The sequence below is a fragment of the Stylophora pistillata genome, chromosome 3 (assembly GCF_964205215.1).
Source record: "Stylophora pistillata chromosome 3, jaStyPist1.2, whole genome shotgun sequence".
In the NCBI taxonomy this organism is placed as follows: Eukaryota; Metazoa; Cnidaria; class Anthozoa; order Scleractinia; family Pocilloporidae; genus Stylophora; species Stylophora pistillata.
The window spans coordinates 26,685,096-26,709,134 of NC_142521.1; the positions used below are offsets into that span (position 1 = coordinate 26,685,096).

General features: G+C 40.3%; 1 protein-coding gene and 1 long non-coding RNA gene across 4 annotated transcripts; one reads left to right on the forward strand and one right to left on the reverse strand.

Annotated features, from left to right (window-relative positions):
• Positions 1–1,300: 1,300 nt before the first annotated feature.
• Positions 1,301–14,739, reverse strand: LOC111338951 (neuralized-like protein 4). 3 transcript variants are annotated; one of them, XM_022945516.2, is made up of 15 exons: positions 14,590–14,739; positions 12,471–12,720; positions 11,837–12,119; positions 11,145–11,278; positions 10,352–10,601; positions 9,975–10,242; positions 9,327–9,480; positions 8,564–8,994; positions 7,937–8,149; positions 6,390–6,777; positions 3,926–4,006; positions 3,636–3,774; positions 2,965–3,080; positions 2,372–2,519; positions 1,301–1,887 (listed from the first exon to the last, which is right to left on the reverse strand). In XM_022945516.2, exons 2-15 carry the CDS (start codon positions 12,709–12,711, stop codon positions 1,674–1,676), a joined length of 3,060 nt encoding a protein of 1,019 aa, XP_022801251.1. In that variant the 5' UTR covers positions 12,712–12,720; positions 14,590–14,739; the 3' UTR covers positions 1,301–1,673. The 3 variants fall into 3 exon arrangements, with proteins under 3 accessions (XP_022801251.1, XP_088608203.1, XP_088608204.1); XM_088752077.1 differs by having other exon boundaries at positions 12,471–12,733; positions 14,590–14,710; XM_088752078.1 differs by lacking the exon at positions 1,301–1,887 and having other exon boundaries at positions 2,381–2,519; positions 2,950–3,080.
• A 7,235-nt stretch (positions 14,740–21,974) lies between these two features.
• Positions 21,975–23,911, forward strand: LOC148735352 (uncharacterized). Its single transcript, XR_015998422.1, has 3 exons — positions 21,975–22,669; positions 22,948–23,060; positions 23,231–23,911. It is a non-coding gene; the product is annotated as an uncharacterized LOC148735352 (long non-coding RNA).
• The last annotated feature ends 128 nt before the right edge of the window (positions 23,912–24,039 follow it).

Genomic DNA, 24,039 nt, shown 5'->3' on the forward strand with positions numbered 1-24,039 from the left:
ATACATCAAACAATGTAATTTCTGAAAGTGATACTGTACTTAAAGGCAATTTGAAAGATGACCAATTGAGTAGAAATGAAGATGATGACTCTTTAAATGAATATGGAGCTCCAGTACATGAGACATGCTTACAGTCAGTTATACCTAACTATCCTGCCAAATACTCGGCTATAAGATGGGAGTAGTACTGAGTAATACTGCAAGCAACCATTCCATTTATTTTTTGCTCTGCGTAGTTTTACAGATTTTCAAGAAAGTTCCGTAAAGATTGAAATAATTAAAACCTGGATTTCATACAACCCTCTAAAGCCCCATTTACACAACCACTACTTGAGAGGTGATAATCATGGGCGGATCTAAGGAGGGTTTGAGGGGGTTGCAACCCCGCTTTAGGCAGCAGTTGTTTCTCCTCCACCAGACCCCTTAGGAGCTCGCGCCAGGGGCACTAAGTCGTCACTCACCTTGCACACCACTGGCGTTGAAGGCTACTTCAAAAGTGTACAACCCGACTTCCCTACTTCCGTCGGGAGAAAAAAATGCCCAAAACATTGCAATCCCTACCTCTATACCAAGAAAATTGATTCTTGATGATGACAAGCGATAAACATGGCACATTAACAAGAATACAAAAATATCATGAGTTATCCTGAGGTACAATCTATACTGGCTCTTCTCCAGCTCTTTCATGGAAGATAAACGGCTCCATCGCATTCTCACTTAAACACGTTCGCACGCATTGCTCTAACTTAAATCCCAGGTTAGCATTGCTCACGCCCAAGCGCACGTTTTCTGGACTTCGTTGGAACTTTTCTGCTCGCTTAATCCGAGTTATCACTCCTCGTCAGTTTTAGTATTTAATTTTAGACCGGTTTTCGAGAAGGTCAAATTTGTTGTTCGTCGCAGTTAGAAGCCTTTCAAAGATTTGGATGGCCACTTTAATCCTCCTTCAACAAGCTCTGACCAACGCTCTTCAAAGGTAAAAGTGTTTTATTCATTTTAAGTGACAGTGTTTGAGAGCGGTGATGACAACGAAAACAGCATTTTCTGACTCGGGCCGAGCCTGAGTAAAAACAGTGCGTGCGTTTATGCTTGAGAACGATAGAATACGCAGTGTTCAGGGGCATTGCGTGAGATTTTGAAGGTGTACACACAGCGCGGAAATTGGGAGCGCCGAAGGCGCCCCAAACTAGGGGGCGTCTGGCAGCGTGTTCCCTTGGAAAAAGTTTGAAATTTAGGGTCTCGGAAGTGTCACTTCCAACTATTTCCGCGGAACTTTTTTATAAATAAATGCAGCGGAAAATGCAGTCAGTTGTTTATTTTACCCATCTCTAAAGTTTTCGGTAACCTACAACAAAAAAGGGGTAAAAAAGGTACTGGAAAAACAATCACACAAGCAAGTAACTTTTTAACTCTAAATTTAAAAATCGGTCCTATTTTATGGTAACTGTGACAAATGCTACAAGGGAATAAAAAAAGTTCCAGACTTCAGCTGTACGCATGGGCGTACGTCCGTATATGGATGCTACGACCCTGGTGTCCCATAGATACATAAGCCCCTTCTGGTGAAGAGTTTAAAAGGAGACTTCTTCGATTGGGACTAAATTTTTTCTCCCTTGAATGAAAGTGTTCCAGAGGAGAGGTTCAGATGTGCTGCAAGAACTGCCAAAAGGAACTTAGTTCTCTTCATCGAGTTTAACCAGAAGTCCGTAAAGAATAATCGAGCCACGTTCCTTAGTAGACCATTCAATTTCCTGGTTACTAAACTTCGGGTCGATCTCAGCTGTGGCACCGATTGTCTGAGGTCCAACTTGGTAGCTGTCTGGGTTGATGCAGAGTTGAAGAACTGCCTTGGTGCTGTAAGTTTTGTTGGTTGATGGGTAGGCAAAACTAAAATATATGAAGAGAGGTGCAGCAATAAATTATTCATAGAAGAAGATATTCACTCTCATTCGCATCTTCGCCCACCAGGAAATCTTTGCCCATTTAAACATACCACGAACGTTTTTTAAGAAAAATGTTCAAGAACTAGAGTTTAGAAACTTACAATACATTCTCACTATTACTATTTTTAATACACCTTGAGCAAAACTTTAGACAAACTTGACCAAACTTGAGAATAGTTATGATTGTGAGTTAAACACTAGACCCGTTTTAGAATAAAAGCTACCAAGAGCCCCCTCTCCTAGAAGATTTCAACACCTTCTCCAAGGTCCTTAGGGATACTAGTATGTACTTCTGTAAGGTCTACTCAGGAGAGAGAGGTAAAGTCCTCTTCCTGTGATAAAGTAACATGACTATTAAATTTGAACCCGTAAACAATCTGAAGTATAAGGTAATATGTAAAGCACGTAGATATGAACATCATGGTTACCTCTTGGGTTTTGCATAACAGTTGTCTCCCGAATAGCGCACGCTCGGTGATACAAAGATCTGTTTTGTGTCAAACCCTGTCGGTTTTCTGTCGTCATTAAAATGTCCCTCCTCCTCACTTAATTTCCTTCCTCCGAGTGCAACATCGCCTACATATTTAATAAAAAGCAAACCATTTTCACAAAAAATTTAATCGGACAAGTAATAAGCAAAGGAAGAAAGGTGAAGACAAAATTTGAAATTGAAGAAAGAGTCTCATACTTAACTAACACTTGCACATTTAGTTAAATAATTTTTTCCCAAGAAAATTTGTTCTCTTGCACTCAACAGCATTTGTTACAAAGGGTGTCTTGTCAGATTTAAAGAGGTTGTAAGGACAGCAATGTTGTACACAGCTTAAAACATGTTCAAGACCAAATGGAAAAAAAGTTGGAAAACTAGGAACTAATTAAATTGAGAAAAAACATCACAATTGAAGTAAACAGTTGAGCCTATCGGCTTTGATAAAAACAAGTGATACCGTTTGTCGTCCTAAGAGGAGGTCCCCAACTGATTGTTATTATGGCCCTTTACACTTACGTAACATTTACATGCCTGGGATAAGAAGATCACCGCATTGCAGGATCGCGTTTACACTTTCGACTCTTGTGCCATGAAATGCTACGTGCCATTTGTTAAACACGTCCAGAGCCTTAGCTCGAGGATGGACCCTGAAAAACAATTACATAATTTTTATTACTCCCGTAACACCTCAATCACTTCGAAACAATATGACATCTAATACTGCCAACACAGCCCCAATGGTGTGAGAAATGGAGACCAAGAAGGTTTTCGATTTCGAAACCAAATAAACTAAAAACTTAATAGGATTACCATCACGTCTTATCTTACTTTTCAAAGACAGTTACTTAAGCAAAAGACACTTCGAGGTTAAAAAGACGCTAACTAAACTCAAGAATAGTTCCGTACAAACCTTGAACGGAACTTTGGTTTATAGCTTGGAATCGTTGAAGTAACTTCTGGAAGTGACTGAGTTATTCATTGTACTTTTATTGCTGCTCTACTCTTACAAGTGATTGAGAATAAAATAGAACAATTATGACGATGATATATCGAAAAGTATCAAAAGACAAAAACAGCAAAAGTGTTAACGAAAGGAGTGAAACTTCAGCCCAAAGAGTCTAAAAGAACAATGCGTTTGACACTGACCAATTTTTACCAAATAACTATAAGACACAGACTACTAGTCAGCACAGTCAACTTACATGAGTCCAAACCGACACCATCCTATTGGTATCCCGTAGTCCTTCGCTGGCTGCCCTCGAGTGTAGTAGAGTTTGTCGCCTCGGGCAGCGTGACACTCTGTACAGAAACATCTGTCGAACTTTCGGTCAAAAAAGACGTCTGAAAGAAAATCATAAGGGTACAAGTGGATCAAAGTCATACTCACCTGTAAAATTTACTTAAATCATAGAACATTGCCTTAAAACAGCGAAGCAACCTTTCAAAATCTCCATCAGCTCTAGAATTAAGTTTGATTAAAGAGGCCCTTTACCTGAAAGCTTGAGGGATGACTTGAAAGTGCGGCATTTCTCCTGATAGTCACAGCGTGTTCTTGGCTGTTTGTTTGCTGAACCTGCGAGACCAGAAAGCAAGTCTTTGCCAGAAATATGGGACAATATGGCGGAGGCGGTTCTCGTGTTACAAGCAAAATGGCGCCGATAAAATGTATGGTAAAAGATTGTTTTTTTTTCAAAATAGCTGTCTAAGAATGGGATATTCTTTCGCTGCGTAGTTGGAAATGCAGCCTGCATTGGTTAAAGCGTCCATCGCTACGAAAAATAAATACTCAAATTCAAGCCTACCTTTTCCCAAGGTATAAGAGTAAACTCATAATTCTGACTCCATTTTCCCATACAAACTCTTAAAATCTGCTTCGACTACCTTGTGAAGATTTGCAACTGCGTAGTTCAATCACAGGTAACCCAGACTCACTGTTTGTGTCACGTACACATGGTTAAATAGAGAGAACATATGGGGCGAAGTTTAGGTCTGGAAATTTGCTTGAAAATGGAAATAAAAATCAATGAAACTTACCATGTGGTGATTTGTTGTCGTCCTTAATATGTCCACGAAGTTTCGAGAAAAATACTCTTCTTCACCTTTTCTTCATAGTAGAGAGACAAGCTAGGAGGCTGACGGCTGCGTCGGGGACCGATCGACCATAATCCAGCACATTTTTTTCGCGAAAATCCAATCCAGTCGACAAATCAACACGCCAGGATCGTACAACAAGAATAACTCTAAACCGTGAATCCATTAAAGCAGCTCCAGCTTGAGATGCCAAGCCAGCAGGCTCCGTAAAACTTGTACGTTGACCCACTAGAATGGCGGCCCGAAACCGTTAGGATCACAACTTGTCCAATTCAAACTGGCACTGAGTTCGGGGCACCTGGTGACGAGTATAATAAGTCCCCGTGGAGTGAGAGGAATCCCAGATTGCTCAAAGGTAAAACTCACCGTCCGACTACACCCTCGGGAATATTGGGAATATTTGAAACTCAGAAGCTCCACGATAATCCCGCGCAAAATCTATCCATCTTGGCGTGTGATTGGCTGTTGAGAAAGAATGGGTTCTGGCCAATATTCCCGAGGGTGTAGTCGGACGGTGAGTTTTACCTTTGAGCAATCTGGGACTCCCAACACTCTACGGGGACTTATTATACTCGTCACCAGGTGCCCCGAGCTCAGTGCCAGTTTGAATTGGACAAGTTGTGATCTAACGGTTTCGGGCCGACATTCTAGTTGGTCAACGTACAAGTTTTACGGAGCCTGCTGGCTTCGCGTTTCAAGCTGGACCTGCTTTAGTGGATTCACGGTTTGGTGTTATTCTTGTTCTACGAGCACGGCATGTTTATTTGGCGACTGGACTGGATTTTCACGAAAAAAATGTGCTGGATTATGGTCGATCGGTCCCCGATGCAGCCGTCAGCCTCCTACCTTGTCTCTGTGCTATGAAGGAAAGGTGAAGAAGAGTTTTTTTCCCGAAACTTCGTGGACATATTAAGGACAACAGCAAATCACCACATGGTAAGTTTCATTGATTTTTATTTCCATTTTCAAACAAATTTCCAGACCTAAACTTCGCCCCATATGTTCTCTCTATTTAACCAACACAAACAGTGAGCCTGGGTTACCTGTGGTTCCATATGCATTCTGCAGAAATTTGCTCAACTAAATCGCTCGTAAACGGCTGAATATGTTAGCTCACAAATTTTCCTTGAGCCGGGAGACTCTTCGTATTTTCACAGAGCTCCAAAGCCCAATACGTCATTTTTAAATACCCCAATTTTAGGAAGGAAGAACACGAAAGATACAATTCCCTGTAACTGCACAATTTGGCCGCCATTTTCCTTGTTTTGACGTCTCCTTTGGCTTTCTGGGTTAGTAAAGTACCAGACCTTTCTCTGGCGGGGTTTTACGAAAATAAAAAGTTACGTGTTCACTTCACTTCCACCGCCGCCATGTTGAATTGTCTGCAATACGATATACCGCTGACATTTCGTAACGGGCTCGAAGTGTCCCCGATTTCTGGTGATGGTGAGTCAAGTTAGGAAAGTTTACCTCAGCCAATATTCAGAGATCTAGGCCAGCTTACGCTGTGTGTGTTCCACATGAATAAGGGTTAGTGCTTTTGAATGGTACTTGCGAGCAAGGAGTCGACTTTTTCTAGCTAGCCATCAATGCCAAGGATCATTATCGCTCACGGGTACCCTATCGTAATGGACGTCTGAGGGAGCGATAGCAAAAATTTCAGCCTAGTAAAATGATTATTTTGGGTAGGAGAATGTTAATTCTTTTAGACCCACGATTCACAATCAAATTCTAAAGTGTAGCAATTCATCCTCTGCACTTTTGGAAATTGTCAATCAACTAGTATTTCTTTCATCTCCGAATTTCTACAGATGACTCTACTGTTTTGAAGGTTATAAATCAAAGAATATTAATTGGAATTTCACCTTGGGTGTAGGTGGTTTCCTTAAGCGCAAGAAGGACCCTCTTGGCTGCTGCCTGCACAGACTGGTTGGAACTTTTGCTCAAGCGAGTTAACTCTTCTGTAGCAGCTGCAGTTTCCTTTATCTTTGCTTTCCCTTTCGATGTCTTTGCGACAATCCAAAGGGTGTTAGCTGCACACTCCTTTTCAGTATCCCCACCTTTCTCGAGGAGTGATATCATTAACAGAACAACATCTCTCTCCAGCATAACCTCCATGTTCTTTTCATTCACCACCAGGTTACCCAAACCATCTGCGATTTCTTGAGCAGACCACGTGCTCCCATCAAATCTTCCTTGTAGGTCGGACTGATTCAGTGCATTTCGCAACATACCAATCAGATAGCTTATTACCTAATGAACAACAAAATTGGTAAAGATTATAACAATAACTCAGCTCAAACAGATTTTTCTCCTCTCTGATCTGAAGTTTAACCTTATAAGTTTTTCAATTTTTCGGCCTTTTCAAACTGAGTCTAGTTAAATCTTCTGCACGTTTTCACGACTTCGTTAGTCTTATTGAACAAATTAACAATTACATTATGAACTTGAGATTTCTATCGCGCGTTTGTTCATCAACTATCACCAATACAAATCTCGAAGGAATAATCTAATGGGTTTAGTATAAATTTACTAGTCGCTCAAAAATTTACAAGACAGGCTCGTGTTTTCTATGATCTTGCTTAGAACTGCACCTCATAAGGCCAACCACTTTCCCACCTATCAATCGCAGATTAGACAGCGAGTGGCGAAGCCGATCAGATTGCAATCAGATTGCAATCAGATTTAGTATAAATCTACAAAACAGGCTCTTATTTTCTTTGATCTTGCTTAGAATTTTACAACATAAGGCCAACCACTTTCCCACCTATCAATCGCAGATTAGACAGCGAGTGGCGAAGCCGATCAGATTGCAATCAGATTGCAATCAGATTTAGTATAAATCTACAAGACAGGCTCTTATTTTCTTTGATCTTGCTTAGAATTTTACAACATAAGGCCAACCACTTTCCTCACTACCAATCGCGGATTAGACAGCGAGTGGGGAAGCCAATCAAAATGTGAGATTTTTTTCCTGAAGGTTCCACGATTTAAACTTAAATTTTGTAGTCTTCCTAAAACTGGAGGTGATTCTGCACTTAAAAAAATGAAGAAAATTACAATTATACCAAGGGTTTCCAACCAAACAACAGATACACTAAAAAAAGTTCTCTGACAAATTTGGTTTCTCATGAAACAAACCACTCTTTTACATTATAGTTTGGTTTTATCGGTTGAATTGATGATAAGCAGTTATTGGATCAGGTTGAGCATATTATCATAAAATATCAATGCTGAAGTCGGAGTTATCTGCCAAAGCCGAAGGTTGAGGCAGATAACACACACGAGACTTAATCATTTATAATATCATGCGAAACCCGAATTCTATAATTGTTTTATCATACATGATTTTTAGGAATATGCAAAAGAAGACACTTCCCTAGCCACTAATGAGCTTTTAAATAATACTCACTTTACTCTCTGCTTCCAAACCCTTTTTTTGCTCATCGGAGGATATGTATGCGAGGGTCAATATTGCCGCCACAGCAATTTCCAAATCATCTGCCTTCAGGAATGGCGTAATCCTCTCAATCGCTCTTACATCAAGCAGGATCTGACGATTTTCTGCAGCCTTAGAGCAATTGTGCAGGATATTCATCGCAGAAGAAACCAGGAATTTCTTTTTCTGTGTTTTAAAAATTGAATGCAAGGTAAGCAATAATGAACTTATCATTTATCGTAAGCCACACCCAGGATACTCTATTGCACACGTGAAAACAAAATAGTTTGAAAATACGTATTTAATGTAAGTAGCACGTGACAAAAAGTATAAGACATTCATGCAATGCCTATACAAGTTTGTGGATTTTAACATGAAGTACAGAGGGCATCTTTATTGAGGCAATATCAATGTGAGATGGAGGACTGATATAGCTACCCACAGTCATTTCTCTTGTCTCCAAGTGTACACTGTAACTCTGACATCTCACATCAGTGTTTAGGACTTGAACAATTGATCTTGCAGATCATCAGGTATGGTGAAGACTATTTTAAGTTAATGCTGCAGAGTAAGTCAAGGAACAAATCAACTGGATTTTACCTCATTTTTGGAACTGTTCGGGCCAAAGGTGTCCAAATCATCTAACATAATATTTAGTGACCCACTTCGTCCCAAACCTCTCGCCAATTTTAAGCTGGAGTCCGCGTAATTCCAAAATACACTACGAATCACGCACATGCCGAGCCACCCTGCTTGTGTCTCCATCCCCATATCCATCACTCGGCGAAGAAGCATGGTCAGGTATTTAGGAGCACTGATGTCCGACAAATGATCACCATACTTTATGCGAAGCTGCCTGTCGTCGGTCTCGGAATAAGGCTCTAAAATATCTTTTGCCACTTTTCCAACTACGGACAAAATATCATCAAACTTTCCATCTTTTATGATGTTTATGATGTTGTTCATGCGCACCATAACGGAGACAGAGTCCACCTCATCCTGGTTACTGCTTTGAGTTTCCGCTGTACCACCTAATGGAAAAAAACCGATTAGTTTGAAAAACAACCTGCATCAGAAAAAAACCTACAAGGAGTAAAGGACCACAAAATGATTAACAGATGGAAGGCAGTTAAACAAGGGTTGGACAGACATATACTATAGAGCATGCCAGAACCTGGATTCGCGAACGATGGGCAGAAACTCAGTCATTCCTCAATGAATTGGAAAATTTCAAATTCATTTATAGGCTATCCCCAGCCATCATGACAAAACTCTAAGTCTTCAGTTCAGCCAATAGTCTATTAGGATTTAAAAGTGTTTGACAATCTTGCAAGGGGAAAAAAGAAAGAGGAAAAATACCAACCAGTTATAGTTACTTCTTCAGCTTGACCAAATACATCCACAACTCCATAGAGAACAGGCGGAAGGGTTTTGACCTGCTTGCCCACATTTCTTCCGTTAATGAAAAAATGCAAGGAATTGTCTGACTTGCGCATCACCCCCACTCGATCTCCAACCTGTTTAGGCAAAGAGTTTCACAGTTCAATAAAAGTACTTTTTTGTATGTTCGCATTGGAAAACTTCAAGTGAGGGCAAGCGTACTATGGGCGACAACGTCCCTTCTAGTGTTAAGCTGATTTTATGACCACTAGTTCCTGGCTCTGAGAACATTTGCTAAATACTATGCCAAAAGAAGAATATTACCCGCATGGATCCACGGTTAAAGATGGCTAAGCTACCAGGAATATCAAGTGATCGAGTTAAGACGATGACTAAGTAGAGTTGCCGAGATGATACGCAAAAGTTTCAAACTCTCCCCGCCCTCCACGATGGAGACATCTGTTTTATGAAGGAATCTAAAGTTATTAGACCCTAATGATGTTGTAATGCAGTCGTGGAGTGGAAAAATAACATATTATAGAGGGTAGAGTGACGGAAGTGTATAGCAATACTACAAGGCAGAAAAAAATGCAAAGTTCGCAGGCTATGGTGGCTGATTATAGTAACATACCTTCAAATCATTCAAGTCCTTGGATATCTCTGTCATTTTGTTGCCATTATTTAGTATTTTATTTCCGCAGAGTGCAAACGTCACGCCTTGTCGAAAGCGATCCATGGACGTAGGAAATTCCAAGCCTTCGGGGGAGACTGTCGTGGCTCCAATGTCTAGAGTGCCAAACCACTTTGGCACTTTACTGTCCAAGCGCACTTCAAACAGCTCATCATCTTTCAAAGGTTGTACAGTTATCACAACTCCGTTGTTAAAAATCTGTAGAGCACTGCAAATATTTACAGTGGTCGTTACTAGGAAACATAACATTCGAGTGGGAAACGTTCGATGCAATGTTAGTTCTTTTCTTATTAAAAGGAACGAAAATATTTTCTTACTCGATCCTCCTGGCTTTCTTCCCCCCATGCATCACAGCAATGTTATCTCCACAGTTGTGAGAGAACTTGTATGACTCCGAGGAATTCGCTGAGTCGTTAGAGAAACTTGGAGCTTGGGTTGGAGAGGTAGTCCTTGGAGACTGAAGAGGAGACTTGCGACCAGGTGATTGCGGTGAGGGCTTGACTGCAGGGGAAGTAGATGGGCGCGAAGCTTTCTCTTTTGACTCTTCTAACTTGGCAATAAAGGCGTCTTCAAAGAAATCAAAAGATGCTTTTGTTAATGCCACGATGAAAACATTAGATAAACGACGAAGCCCAGTCTTGTTTTCAAAATTATTGTAAATTTTAGCTTCGTCACTAAGGCAAATAAGGCGCAGTTGTCAAACTAAACTGGAGTGAGAACATTTCTTAGCCCTGATCTCGACCTGCCTCACTTTCGCAAGTGAACGCAAGATAGTAATGGAGCGAGATCTCGGGAACCAAGCCATTCAAGTTGATCAAACTCGTCTGAAGATCCCTCAATTAACTTTTTTGCAAATGGAGAAGCCCAATTTACACCTCACGAAACTAAAATAAATGTCGTCGAAGGGTAATACTAAAAGTTACATCATGAATCACGATTCATCATGAAAGCAGATGTAAGCAACTCGAATCTGAAATATTGGAAGTAAACTCTTGGTTATTGATCCCCTTTAGCAATTAAAATATCTCTGAAAAAAGGCAAGTAACTTGTTTCTTCGATAAGACATCAATTATCGCTTAAATCATAGCAGATTTCAATCATGAAACTTACCTCCCCTTCCCATATACCTCATTTTGATGTCACAGTTGCCGTAAACCGCACTTGCGCATGGGCACAGAGGCTTCTCCCGATCGCGAGGCAAATTACGAAACGCCACACCGAGGTGTGTGTTCCCTGTCGCAAAACTGAAAAAAAGGTTTCAATGATTTAGTACAGAATTCAAAACAGTTATGAAGTCACAAGAAGTTGAAAAAAATCTCATAAAAAAATAAAAGCTTGAAATTGAAGTAGAGATCTTTAAAATCAAACTTGCACGATAAGTCTATTCTAACAGTGTCCGTAATTTACAACTAAGGGATCTCGATTCTTGCGCAGGAAATACAAAAGCGGCACTCGAAAGTTATAATTTATTGCCGAATGAAAAAGGATACTCACCAAAGCATAAACGCAAAGCATATATACCTAAGCATATAAGCAAAATCAGATCAAAGTCGATATCTGGGAAAATGTTAGATCATTTATTTGTAGTCTATAGCTGTCAAACCAAAACTGAGGAGTAAACTGAGGAAGACCCAAAAGCGATATGAATTATATGGACGTGGACCTAGTAAACGTTACTCCTATCTATTGTCAGTATCAACCTTAAGACAGCCCCATGTTACAGGAGACAACAAACACTTTAAAAAGAAAAAGGCACCGGTGGATTGCGTAAAAGTGGTTGCAGACCAAGACTAGCTACTCGCCTTAGAGTAAGGTTGTCCATGTCCAGTATACAGTAAACTGTATCAGGAACGAAAAATCCCGGATTATTCACCGGATAAGGAGACGCATTTCCATCGTGAAAAGTCACGTTCTTGCTTAAATTCCATCCCCACGATTCTGAGTTGGATCCAATCAGTGGCAGGTAACCCAGACACTGAAGGGGGGCCTTGGGATGAGCGATTCCGATGACCGCGTAGGAGCCTCGTTCGTCTCGTTCCCACGTTATTTCCCACACGTGTCGACCTCCTATGTATCCTTTTTTTCCTGTCAGGATGGATTTTTTACAATGCATATTTCATTATAATTGGGGTGAAGTTTTCAGAGTTTATCCAGGAAGCCTTTTTTTGTATGTTTGTTTGCTCTTCAGTTTTGTTTCCTTTGTTTCATTTTGTCTTCTTGTTCTTGCTATATTTTATTCTAAGCAAAACAGTTTTGACCTAGTTTTTAATTTCTTTGAATCAGAAAATTTTGAAACTTTTTCCATGGGCATTAAGTCACAAATCATACCATAAAGTCAGTAGATTTGACATGACACTTTAACCTGAAATTAGCAACTAATTTCAACAAAACACAAAAAAAAAATTATATCATTGTTAATGTGTAGATTTTGAGTACCTCTAATGCCATCTGTGGTGAGAGGTGAGGGAAGTCTTCGAGCTGTCAACCTGTCACTCAAAACTCGGAACCTCGGTGAGCAGTCTTCGGGGTCCCACGCATGCTCAATCTGTTCGGATGGCACCGATGATTCCTCCGCTATTTCACGAAGAGCATCAAGAACAGCGCGCTCAAACAGGGAGTCAATGGGACTTCCTTGCGTACGCCTCTGATTAAGAGCTATAGAATGTTCGGCACCCATCTCTAGGAACTTAAGCAGAAAGCTGAGTGAAATAAATACCACTAAAAAAAAAAGATCTACTTTGTCCCCAATGAACCACTTTTACAAGTTGACAACTGAAGAATAATACCACTGAATCATTAAAAAATTTGGGGGAAGACCGTTCATATGAAAATCCTGCTCAAATTTCATTAAACCTGGTGGTATTATTTTCGCGGGAGATTCCAAACGAGTGACTTTGCTTACGTGACTTTTTATATATACGTCTCAAAATTGAGATCGCCCAAGACGACAACCGCTTGATAAACAGCAAAGACAACACTAGGGGGAACGCAAACCTTAGCACCTATCTTGGGTACCAAACACAAATGACGCGAATTAAAGTGCAACATAGAAGAGCAACTTTCCCATAAAACACACGTAAAACAAAAGAAGATTAACTTGAAATGCAATGTGTTCTGACTTGAATCAAACCCTGCAGTGTATTCTCAAATCTTCTTTCTGACCAATCGGCAGGTATGGACGCTACTAAGCAGCTGTGAATTGTAGAAGATGTGGCAATGATTTCAACGTTGTATTTTTTTCAAAACTGGTCGTGTTGTTTGTCATTATGTCATTGTCCCATCAAATTTGCTTCACACTCTTTAAAATACAACAATCCAGAATACTAGAAAAAAATCATCAATAGCTGCTGGATTGGCTTTCCTATTAAATAAATGGTGGAATTTAAGTCTCTGTTAGTGAACAGAAGTGCTTTGACACAGAACGGCTGCGACACAAAAAATAAAAATTCTAAACTTTTCAGTCGCATCAAATCGAAGACATCGAAAGCCTATCACGCCAATCATGGCAACCTGGAATAGCTCAGAATAAGACGCAAGTTAAGGTAAGATTTAACCAATAATGATACAGCGTAAGAATAGCTAAGGATAAAGGAAACACTTAGCCCGTGGCGTCGACTATTTCATTACCGTCCGCTCAGTTCGTCGGAAAGATTGTGTAGCTTCGCTTAGTTATTCGATAAGAAGACTCCATACCACAAGAAGACTTTGTTTAATTCAATTCGATATTCGACACTCTGAATCGAATCAACTTTTTCTATTGATCAGTAGTTCGGCGATGTTCTAAAGACAGGCCAGTATTTCTCGACAAAAATTTCGCCAACACAGAAAAATTAGCGTGTGATCCTGTAATGTGCGCGACTAAGCTGTTCAAGATGAAATATAATTACTGTTTACCTACATCCGATTTTTCCGAGAAAGCCAAATTCTCAGAAGTTTTTTTTTCTTTTTTTTACAATCGTTTTAATTATTTTCCGTATCCTTAATTGAGAATTCTCCTTTCACTTTCCTTTCCCGACTCCTTGTGTCGAGATTTAGATCTAAGTTCATTCGTAATAAGATTTTACAAAGTTGTAATTACGAGAGTGAGTAAGAAGGACTCCCTTCTGAACGAATACACCGATCTCCAATGCTATCGTCGCAACAAAGAAATACACCCGTTAACGTCTGTATCCTTGTTCACAGTGATAGTACAAATTTCTAGTCCTTAAAGCGGCGACTTCTTTATAATTGCCTCATATAACGCAGTAAAGATTTTCACGGTTGAGTCTCTAGCTTTCGGTTTTGACTTCGAAAGAAAAATAGAGAAATTTGCATTTACCATGGAGAATGATTCGAATAGTTCCTAGAAATAAGATGTTTGATTAATCAACAGGGACACTAAACAAAACTTAAAGAAGTGAGTACGGCTTGTATTTGTTTTCAATAAAGAAATAACCCAAAACAAAGATATTTGATCGTTCGCGATAAGTATAATTTGAGAACAGAAGTTACGCATATACAATCTGTCGTGTAACGATTTTCTTTCGTCTTCAATTTAAAAAACCTTCATACTCACTTATATTATGCCTTTGTGGTGATAAACGGATCGGTTTGAGGCAAGTTTTACATCATTTTGACGCTGTTATCCCTCCGGACTTCAGCTACTTCCTAGTTACGGTTGGCTTCTGTCGAACCCAGTCTATTGGAGGCAGCAAGATGCCGTAACGCTCTGATTGCGTTGCTTCATGATCGTAGAACAAAAAATGAGTCATTTGCATCCTGTCACGGTCGAGGGAACAGCTTTGGTGATAGCGTGAATATATGTGGAATATAAATATATCTTATTAGACGTTTTGTTGCGTAGTATCTCTGAGTATTTTTACGAGTTGTGCCGTATTTTGACGAGCCCGTAGGGTAACTCAAAATACAAATAACGAGAAAAAAATACTAAGCGATACTACACAACAAAAGGTCTAATAAGTTATTTATTATCCAACACGCCAAATTTTTATTTCAGTGCGGGCGAATTTCGCGGATATTTACTGCACGGGGAGTGCGTGAAAGAAGTATGCAAAGCGGAACGGAATTGGCGAGTTGTCGTGTTGCTGTTTCTATTTCTATTTCCTTCAAAAAATGAAGAAATTTCTCGGTCGTCTAGCTGTTATTCCTCGTACGATTCATCTAATAAACGTGGATTTACATTTGCCAGCCATTCCGACTCTTCGTCGTTAGAAATATGATTCAAATTGTCCGCCATTTCTTTTTCGTAACTTCAATCCAATTCTTCGCTTGCGCGATGCGAGAAAACCTGTCTAACCGGTTCTCTAGAGTACAGATACCGCGTGATATTTGTACTCGTCTGTGGCGTTATTTGTACTCTACGGAGTGTAGTTGGGGTGACGCTCTACCGAAGGCGTTCGTCGATGGTAAGAGTAAACGGTAAGTTTGGTCAGCCCGCGAAAGGATGACATTTAAAACTGAAAACAGTTTTTGACTAAGACACTAGAATGCGTAATGATGGCAGCGACTATTCAATCGTCTTTAAACAAATCGGAGATTGAGTTCCTTGAGGAAAACCTTGAAAATTGTTCTGTTAAAAACCAGTACTTCTTGGGTTATATCGATGGGAAAAGAGACGAGTTCGAGGATATCCTCGAGAGGTTTCTTTTCAGTTCCACATGCTTTGTAAATAAGGCTTTGCACTCAAAGGAGTTAAATCACATGAGGTTTTCGAAAAATGGTTGGCAGTTTCTTTAATTTTTTAGCTGGTTTTTTGCCTTTGTCAATTGGGAGTGGACCTAACAGAGACCTGATCGTTTGATCTTTTGTAGAAACTTACGCAATGCACCGGTGGAAAAGTGTTGAAATATTTAAAAATGTTTCATAAAGCCCCTCGAAAAAACTTTAAGGGCGTAACCTAGTATACCGAAATGCTTTTTCAAATTATGTATTTAAAGCATCTCCCGTCTTTGAACACAATGGTGGTGATGTACCGATCCAATTTTTCGGCAAACCATTTACCATCGTAAGCAATGAAACTCGGCATTGCCTCCACGGACCAACAAAGGTGAGAATTCCTTTTGAAAACAGAGTTTGAAGTGTAATCAAACGCATCAGTAGTATTCGATTTTTGCATATCCCGCGAAACTATTATAAGTTTGTTAGGTATTTCAGGGAAGGAATCCTTTCAGCTTTTCGCATACGGAGGGAATGCTTTGCTCGATTTGATTTCACCTAATGTCAAAAGGTCTTGACCCTGGCTGTCACGCCATGTTGACCTGTCACAGAAGCTTTCATAGAAAGCATACCTGTACTGTTCGGTAATCCTGAGCAAACAGAGTTGTGAAGAGGGTGGTAAAGGGGGGAGGGAGGGTATAAGCACACATCACGCTGATCTTTTCTATGAAATCACACATCACGGAGGGTTTTTTTAACCAATCACGCGTGATGCGTGATAACCCCAAAATCTGAAGCGTGACGCCAAAACAAAAGGAAAAAAAAAGGAAAGTCGAATGCAAGCCATTTAGTCTTAATTGATCTGGTTAATTTTTTTCACTTGCATCAGGATGGGAAGGGTAACTGCACTTCGAAAGCGAGCACGTTTCGCGACTACTCCACGACAAGTCGCCTCCGCTTACAAAACACCCAGAAGCTAGATTGTCCCGCTGAGATTCAAATACGCTGTGTGAAGGTATTTGTCGACTGTGATGTTGACCTTGAGTAGTGTACAACAGTTAACAGCCTCGCAATGGCCAAAAGAAGCAAACTCAAACGGCTGGATAAAGAGATATTTAATCAATCCAAAGGGGAATCTCTGCGCACAATAACAATGTTTTATGTCAAGATTCTCCTAAGTGTCATTCACCTTTACCATCCTCTTGGAGCAGCAGCGACGATTGGCCAATATGTGGACAAACGTATCCTGGAGAAATTATTGGAGTTGGTTAAGAAAAGTATCACTAACCTTGGAGAAGTAAAACATTGTCTCGACCAGTTTGTAGAAAGAAAGCTCTTTTGCGATGTCCCTGATTCAAAAAAGCCGCGGAAGACAAACCGACGACACTATCCCAGTCGTAAAGACCTTCGCAATCGCATTGCAAGGGAAATTTCAGCGCAGTACTCGAATGACGACCAAGAGTCTCTCCGCCACAAGATTGAAGATTGGTGCAATCTCCCCAATCGATGTACTTTTACAGACCACGGGACGAGCCATCAGACAAAGGAATTGAAACAGATTCCTCAGAAGAGAAATTATATCTTTTCGTCCACCAAGAAACTTGGCAAAAGAGATTATTGGTGAGATACGGCCGCAAGCTAGCATTAATGGATGCCACCTACAAAACTACCTTGTATGCCATACCTCTGTTCTTTATTTGTGTGCACACAAACGTGGGATGTAAAGTTGTAGCAGAATTTATGTACTAGACAGAGAGCCAGGCGTCAATCAGTGAAACACTAGCCATTATAAGACAGTGGAATCCAACCTGGAATTCCGAATTCTTTATAGTGGATTACTCGACCGCTGAAACTGAATAGCTGCAGTCGAAGAACAGTTTTCTGGAAGTGTGGCATACATTTGCGACTTTCATAGCCTACAGGCTCTTCGGCGGTGGGCAAGATCGAAGAAGAATAATCTATCGTCCGCAGAACAAGAAATGTTTCTAGAATTTATAAAAGGCATAGGCTACGCATCTTCAGAGGATCAATTTAAAGAGCGAGTAGAGGCGCTTAGAAAATCCAACGTTTACAACGATCACGAAACTTTGAAGAAATATGTTGAAAACACCTGGCTTTCATATACTTCTCGATTGGTCCAGGCTTTTCGTAAACAGCAGGTAATCAACATAGTAAGTACCAACAACGGAATTGAAGCACAGAACAAAGTATTTAAATACGAGTATTTAACAAGTCCGTTTATGGTATCGCAACTATTTTAGTGGAATCATTTATCCGGATTCCTATCAGCACTACCTGCGAAGCAATTTGAAATTCAGTAGCGTTTATGGAAGGTACATTTCCTCTGTTCCTGCTTACCTGCAAAACAGACCCCTGCAATTCGCGAAGCTCTGCTTGAAATCTCGCTATCAGCGACTAGGTGAATACCAAGATGGCGATTTATCCTCCGTTAATTTCCAGAAAGGTGAATATAACGTGAAAAGTTCCAGTAAGTCGAAGCAGAAACATCTTGTCCAGATAAAAATCCCAAGCCAGTGCACTTGTGAAGCGTGGCAGAAGTCCCAATACCCTTGTAAACACTTCTCCGCGGTGTTCAAAGCCTTTCAAGAGTGGGACTTAAATGCTCTTCCAGGGGACTATAAAACCAGTGTATTCATCACTCTCGACACCGAATATTTGAATGTTAGTTTCCCTGTCTCCGGTGAAGAAGATGCACCACTGCTTGCCGATGATATAGTAATTTAATAAGAAGTCAGCTGACAAGTTAGAGTTGGTGAACAAACGTGCGCTCCGTTTTGTTTTTAGAGATAAGTCCTCCCCTTATGAGGAACTTTGTAAGCGTATCGGTCTCTCAAGTCTTCGTGAACAGCGATTAGCGAAAATTTTGTCCACTGTCTTTAAGATATTAACTAGTGATGCAGGACCAAAAAGCTTACGTGATCTTATAACAGTTAGGTGCTCCACTTATAATCTTAGGGGCACCACAATACTGGACCTCCCAAAAGTAAAATCAACAACCTTCGGGTTAAGATCATGGAGATATGCTGCATCGAAACTATGGAACGCTTTACCGGACGAGTCTCGAAAGATACAGACATTTACTAGTTTTAAAAATTACTTAAAAACATTAGATCTCACGGGACTCTAGCGCGATGAGGATCTATCTTTAATTATATTTCAACTCGGTGACTACATTATTAAATTCTTATATTTTAATATTAGCCTGTTTTTAATTATTACATTTTACATTTTATATATTCTAGTTCTCAATTCTTAATTTAGTTAAATTTATATACCTTCACATGGCTTTATAATTTCCTTTTCTCTTTTTATTTCGTGGCGTACCTGTAAACTAGCTTTTAGCTAAGCGTTCTGACCACGTTAAATAAATTGATTGATTGATTGATTGATTGATTGCTTGCCGATGATATAGGAAAAGACAATTCCATTGAAGACACGGAAGATGCTTTTAGTAAAAGCAGCCTGTCAGAATTGCCAGATATCAAGGAAACTCCTAAGGACATCAAAGAAACAGAAGTTAGCGGAAGAGAAACTGAAGGGGTTAAAACTGGTCAGCCTTCCCTCAGCGCAAGACTGAGAAAGAACCTTCAAGAGCAACTCAACGCTGTGAAAGAATTTACTTTTCTCGTAGATGACAACAACATACTCAGGGAGGCATTAAGTGGTGTAAAGCCGGTCTACGACATGCTGACAAAAAATTGTCCCAACAATCATGGCCTTCTTCTAAGAAATAGTCCAGTGAAGAAGAAATTAAAACTAAATCAAGTTGAATACCACCAGGTGTTCCACAAAAAGCTACCTAAAGGGAGGAAATGGAAGAAGAGGACTTCTACACCTATCGTGTTGCCAGACAAACTTGAAGGACGCCGAAAGATGATGAGCTAGGTAACTTAACGATAAAAATATAGATACCTAAACTTAAATACAACCTATTTAGTCATCTTAAAAAGAAATAGGAAGCATTTACACGGGAAAACTTAGGGAACTAGTTTTCCTCTATGTGATCAGATCATTCTTTCCATCGCATAAAAATAGAAAAAACGTTCCTACCGCTTAAACTGTTCATCATTTTTTTCAGCAAACTGAGGAAGTAATTGTGGACTTGACTTTGGGTAGCGAGGACAGTGACCGGGGAAAAAAAACAGGAAATACAATTTCTGAAGAATCCGAGCAAGCAACAAACAGTACACGGTTAGATTTATCATTTATCAGGCTAAGCTCTGTGATTTTAAGGAGGTAATGCTTCAGCAAGTTTCCCCGTTGTTTCTATTTTTCGTTTCTGTCTCTTTCAGAGACAATACCTTAGATGGCCCACAGCGAATTTGGAAATGTGACCCTGTCACGCGTCTTCATGGCGAAGAATTCGCGACAGGCGTGCACAGTGGCGATCGACACTTGGCGTATTATTTTGTAGTGAGCTTAAGTGAGAATTAGAAGAAAAGTGAAAATATTTCGCATGTAACCTTATGTTCACCTCGGTTTCCATCTCTCTCGGTTACTAACGGTGCTACTTGAACTGAATATAAAAAAATACCCACCTTAGCAGTTGTTTCCACTGCGGTTTACGTAAAACAGTTAGTTGTATCCTCTGCGGTTTTTTCAACTGAGAAAACTTGACCATTTTTCACTTGCCTTGTGAAGGGAATAAGTTGGTAATGGAAGCAAAACAGTAAAAGAACGTTCCTTGTTTGAAGAGCAAGATTACTGTTTATCTAAACGCCATCTTTTCTTTAAATAGGCTTAGTAGCCTTTCCTTTTAGCGCAGTCTCTCGCTAAAAAAAGCGGGAGAATTCTAATTATTACTACAGTTCTTATAATGCTGGCGGGTTTTGTGTTGTTTTGGGGTCAATTTAGCTTAAAATGTCTGACAAAGCTCAAAGTGGAGAGAAAATCGAGTTTTTTATAAATGGCGATGCACTGAAAAATAAATTGCAGTACGTTTGGGATCAAGCAGTAGCTGGTTGAAAACTTATCGAGGTCTCGATAAAAATTCTTGCTGAGTGTGCACCTCGACCTCTTCACCACGGCAGCCATTTCCATGAGCCCAGATATGAAATTCCTTCCCCTCCATGGCAACCGTGAACCAATAAGAAATCACTGATGAGGAATCATTGATTGACGGATTTCGAACCCTTGAAAATAGGACCGCCCACCTATGTCGCGAATTCTTCGCCATGATCAATGCAAGAGAGTTAACCTAGGGATACACCACGTCATGCTTGAGATCGGAGCTTCAACACTAACGGTCGGTGACCTATGGTCACTTCTTCCTCCGCATGTGGCCGTGCAACACTCCTTGGAGACGAGCTCTACTAAGGACTTTGTCGGGGGTTGGCTCGTAGACAAGGTAGCATGTTCATAAAATAATCTGCGACATAAAACATTATTTTATAGATCCAGTTAGGCTAATGGATAGTGCGCTGGACTGTTGTGCGGGAGGTCGAGGGTTCGAGCCCTGGCCGGACCAACACTCAAGGTCTTAAAATAATTGAGAAGAATTTGCTACCTTTCTATAACATCAAGAAATGGTTAGATATTCTAGTCTTCTCGGATAGGGACGAATAAATGGAGGTCCCATCTCCTGCAGGATTGGGGTGGGAGACGTTAATTTCCCACACACGAGATTACTGTGTGATGGATGTCCTCCCCTGGGATGGGATGGGTGGGTACAAAGGGGTTAGGTGTCAATTGGGACGAAAGTTCTGTTCCTTTCTCCTGCCATTCCCGTGGCGAACGAATTAAATTCTGTTAAAATTCTTTTAAATCAAGAACAATCGCCTTGTAGGTGGAGGACTTTGTCTCATTTTTGTGCCTCTTCTATTATACCAGGTTGTGGAAGCTATGCTATGGAAATTGACCCAACAGTATTTAACAAATGGTAAACACCACAGCGTACACTATTGAGTTATGGATGCACGCGGGAGGTTGCTAAGCACGAAAGAAGCGTAAGAGTCGCTCGAGGCGATAGCCGAGAGCGACTCTAGCTTCTTGAGTGCTTAGCAAACCTCCCAAGTGCATCCATAACTCAATAGTGTACGCTGTGGTGTTTACCATTTGTTTTATAACATAACATTAACACATTGTAGCTAAAGAGTTCCCGTTTATTTAACAAATCTTACGCGACCAGAAAAAACAAGCGCGCGCGGAAAAATAGTCTTTGCATTTGCTCACGTCAGCAGCGTACACCCATGGGCAAATGGGGAACGCTAAATTGACCAATCAGAGCGCGCGCTTTACTTTGGTTATGTTATAAAATGGCCTGTTTTGTGCAGACAGCACTTTGGCTGAAATTGTTAAACCTGCACGTAGTACGCGTTTGGGTTGGTCAGGAGAAAGCTTCTCAAATGTTACCAGGATACTTGTTCCGATCGTAAAATCTGGAAACCACGAGATTGTGTTGGTAGGCTTTTTTTATAACTTACTGAAGTGGTTTGCTGAAAGAGATAACCAATTCTTAGCAAATGTGGTTAAGGAAAGGTATATTTGAGATGAAACGAAGAACCCTAACCTCTTTTCTTGAAGGTCTTGGACAAATCGACAGCGACCAGGTACTACTTTGACCCTTTGGCAGAAACTGTTCAATGAGAAATAAGTCCCTTCACAAATCCTCCTCCCGCATCACTGTTAGATAAGATAAGTTGAGACTAAATAATGTAGACATGACTAATTAACTTGTCCTGTTCTGCCAACAGAAGAGCGAACATGATAGGCATGCTGAATTTATACTTTCAGTGCTTATAACAAGTGTAAAGTTATAAAGTCGCAAGTGAAAAAAACCCGTCCATTAATTCAGAACGGCAGTTACTTTGAGAAAAGTAAACCTTTACTTGCTTGTCATTATAATTTGTAGTGAAGTCGCTGACACCCAAGCGGGCTGGCTTTCTCTATAATGGCCTCGCATCGAGCCGGTGCACTTAAAACAGAAGGATGGGTACAACGGCGGAATTCTCATCTGTCTCGTAAGTAGCTAACTCACTAGGCACCCACACGCGATATTTAGTCTCAATTTTAAGTTTAATACAGAAGTTACTATGGCATGAGGTGTTAAGGTACGAAACCTTTGCCCTCACAAAATAACGAACATTATCGTTCGACACGTTAGCCGCTGGAAAAAGTGCATTCGATTATTTATATCTTAACAACCATTAGTTTCTGCCTCAAGGAATCTAAGGAATATTGCGTATTCTTCACTCATTTCTCCCAATGACTGATTGTCATCTTCGATCGTTTCTTTCAGTTTGCGAGATGTTTGTGCGAAGAATCCTGTGTAGATGCAGCTTTGGACATAACAACCTAACGTGCATGAATAACGTCTATGGTGTTTGGCTGTTGTTACGATAACATCGACGAGTAAGTAACCTAGGTCACAGCTTGTTTCCAAACTGTATATCCTTTGATCTTGCTAAGCATCAGGTTTGATCCTGATATAGAGTTAAGAGTCAAAGTAAGAGACCTGAGCCAATAAAGAAGAAGCGATATTTAAATGAATGATAATGAAATGTATGTTCCGTCCGCTGTAGGAGAAATATCAACGTCTGCAAAGTGTGCCATGACGACGATGGAGAAGATTGACTGGGATGCGACAGTTGTGGCCAGTACTTGCACGGAAGTTGCATCAAAGTGGATTTCTCAGAGACTCTCTAGCTTCTTTGTCTGCCCTTGTTAATTTCACGACATCGTTGCGGATTAGTGACGTAAATTGATATTGGAGAAGATTCTTCCTAGTGTGGGACTGACTTAAGACTAGGCTAGGCTGTGCACAATTCCTGAAATTTTTGTTCGTTATTTTACGAATCATTTGATGTTTCAGTGTTGGCAAGTTTTACGTATTACGTAAGTAAAAGAATTGACTTAACGCTGCAAGGAGAATCTCTCTCAAACTTTACTTTTTAAGAGACGAAGTTACCGTCTAAAATTCAAACGTTACTGTTAGGTTTATTGGCGCATTGATAACCTTGTAAATTAGCTCAAACATACTGAACACATTTGTATTAGTTTCTTACACATTTCGGGTTTGAACTTTTCGTGAGGAATAAGGGCTACAGCTTACAAGACATATTTTTAATTTGACAGCTGTACTATAAATTTGTGTGTTCGACCCTCGACGAACGCCTTGGATATAGCGTCACCCATTATGGGTTGGATAATAATAGTGATTCACTGTCTGTTGCCTTTCCTTCGAAAGTTCAAAAGTTTTGACGGGCCTGCGCGACTTCTGTCATTCCTCCGTGACGGATTCGTTCCTAGGAGGCAACCGACGTGATTCAGAAAGAATCGAAACTGCAGTCTTGCCTGAGAATCTCGACACAAAGCCGATGGCGGAATGAAT

Excerpts from the sequence above, each read along its gene's own strand:
- LOC111338951 (XM_022945516.2), bottom strand. The coding sequence starts at position 12,711 with ATGGGTGCCGAACATTCTATAGCTCTTAATCAGAGGCGTACGCAAGGA. Across the intron at positions 4,007-6,389 it reads GGAAACCACCTACACCCAAG|GTTCAGCAAACAAACAGCCA; the intron begins GTGAAATTCCAA and ends CTGGTCTCGCAG. Across the intron at positions 1,888-2,371 it reads TGTTATGCAAAACCCAAGAG|TTTTGCCTACCCATCAACCA; the intron begins GTAACCATGATG and ends CATATATTTTAG.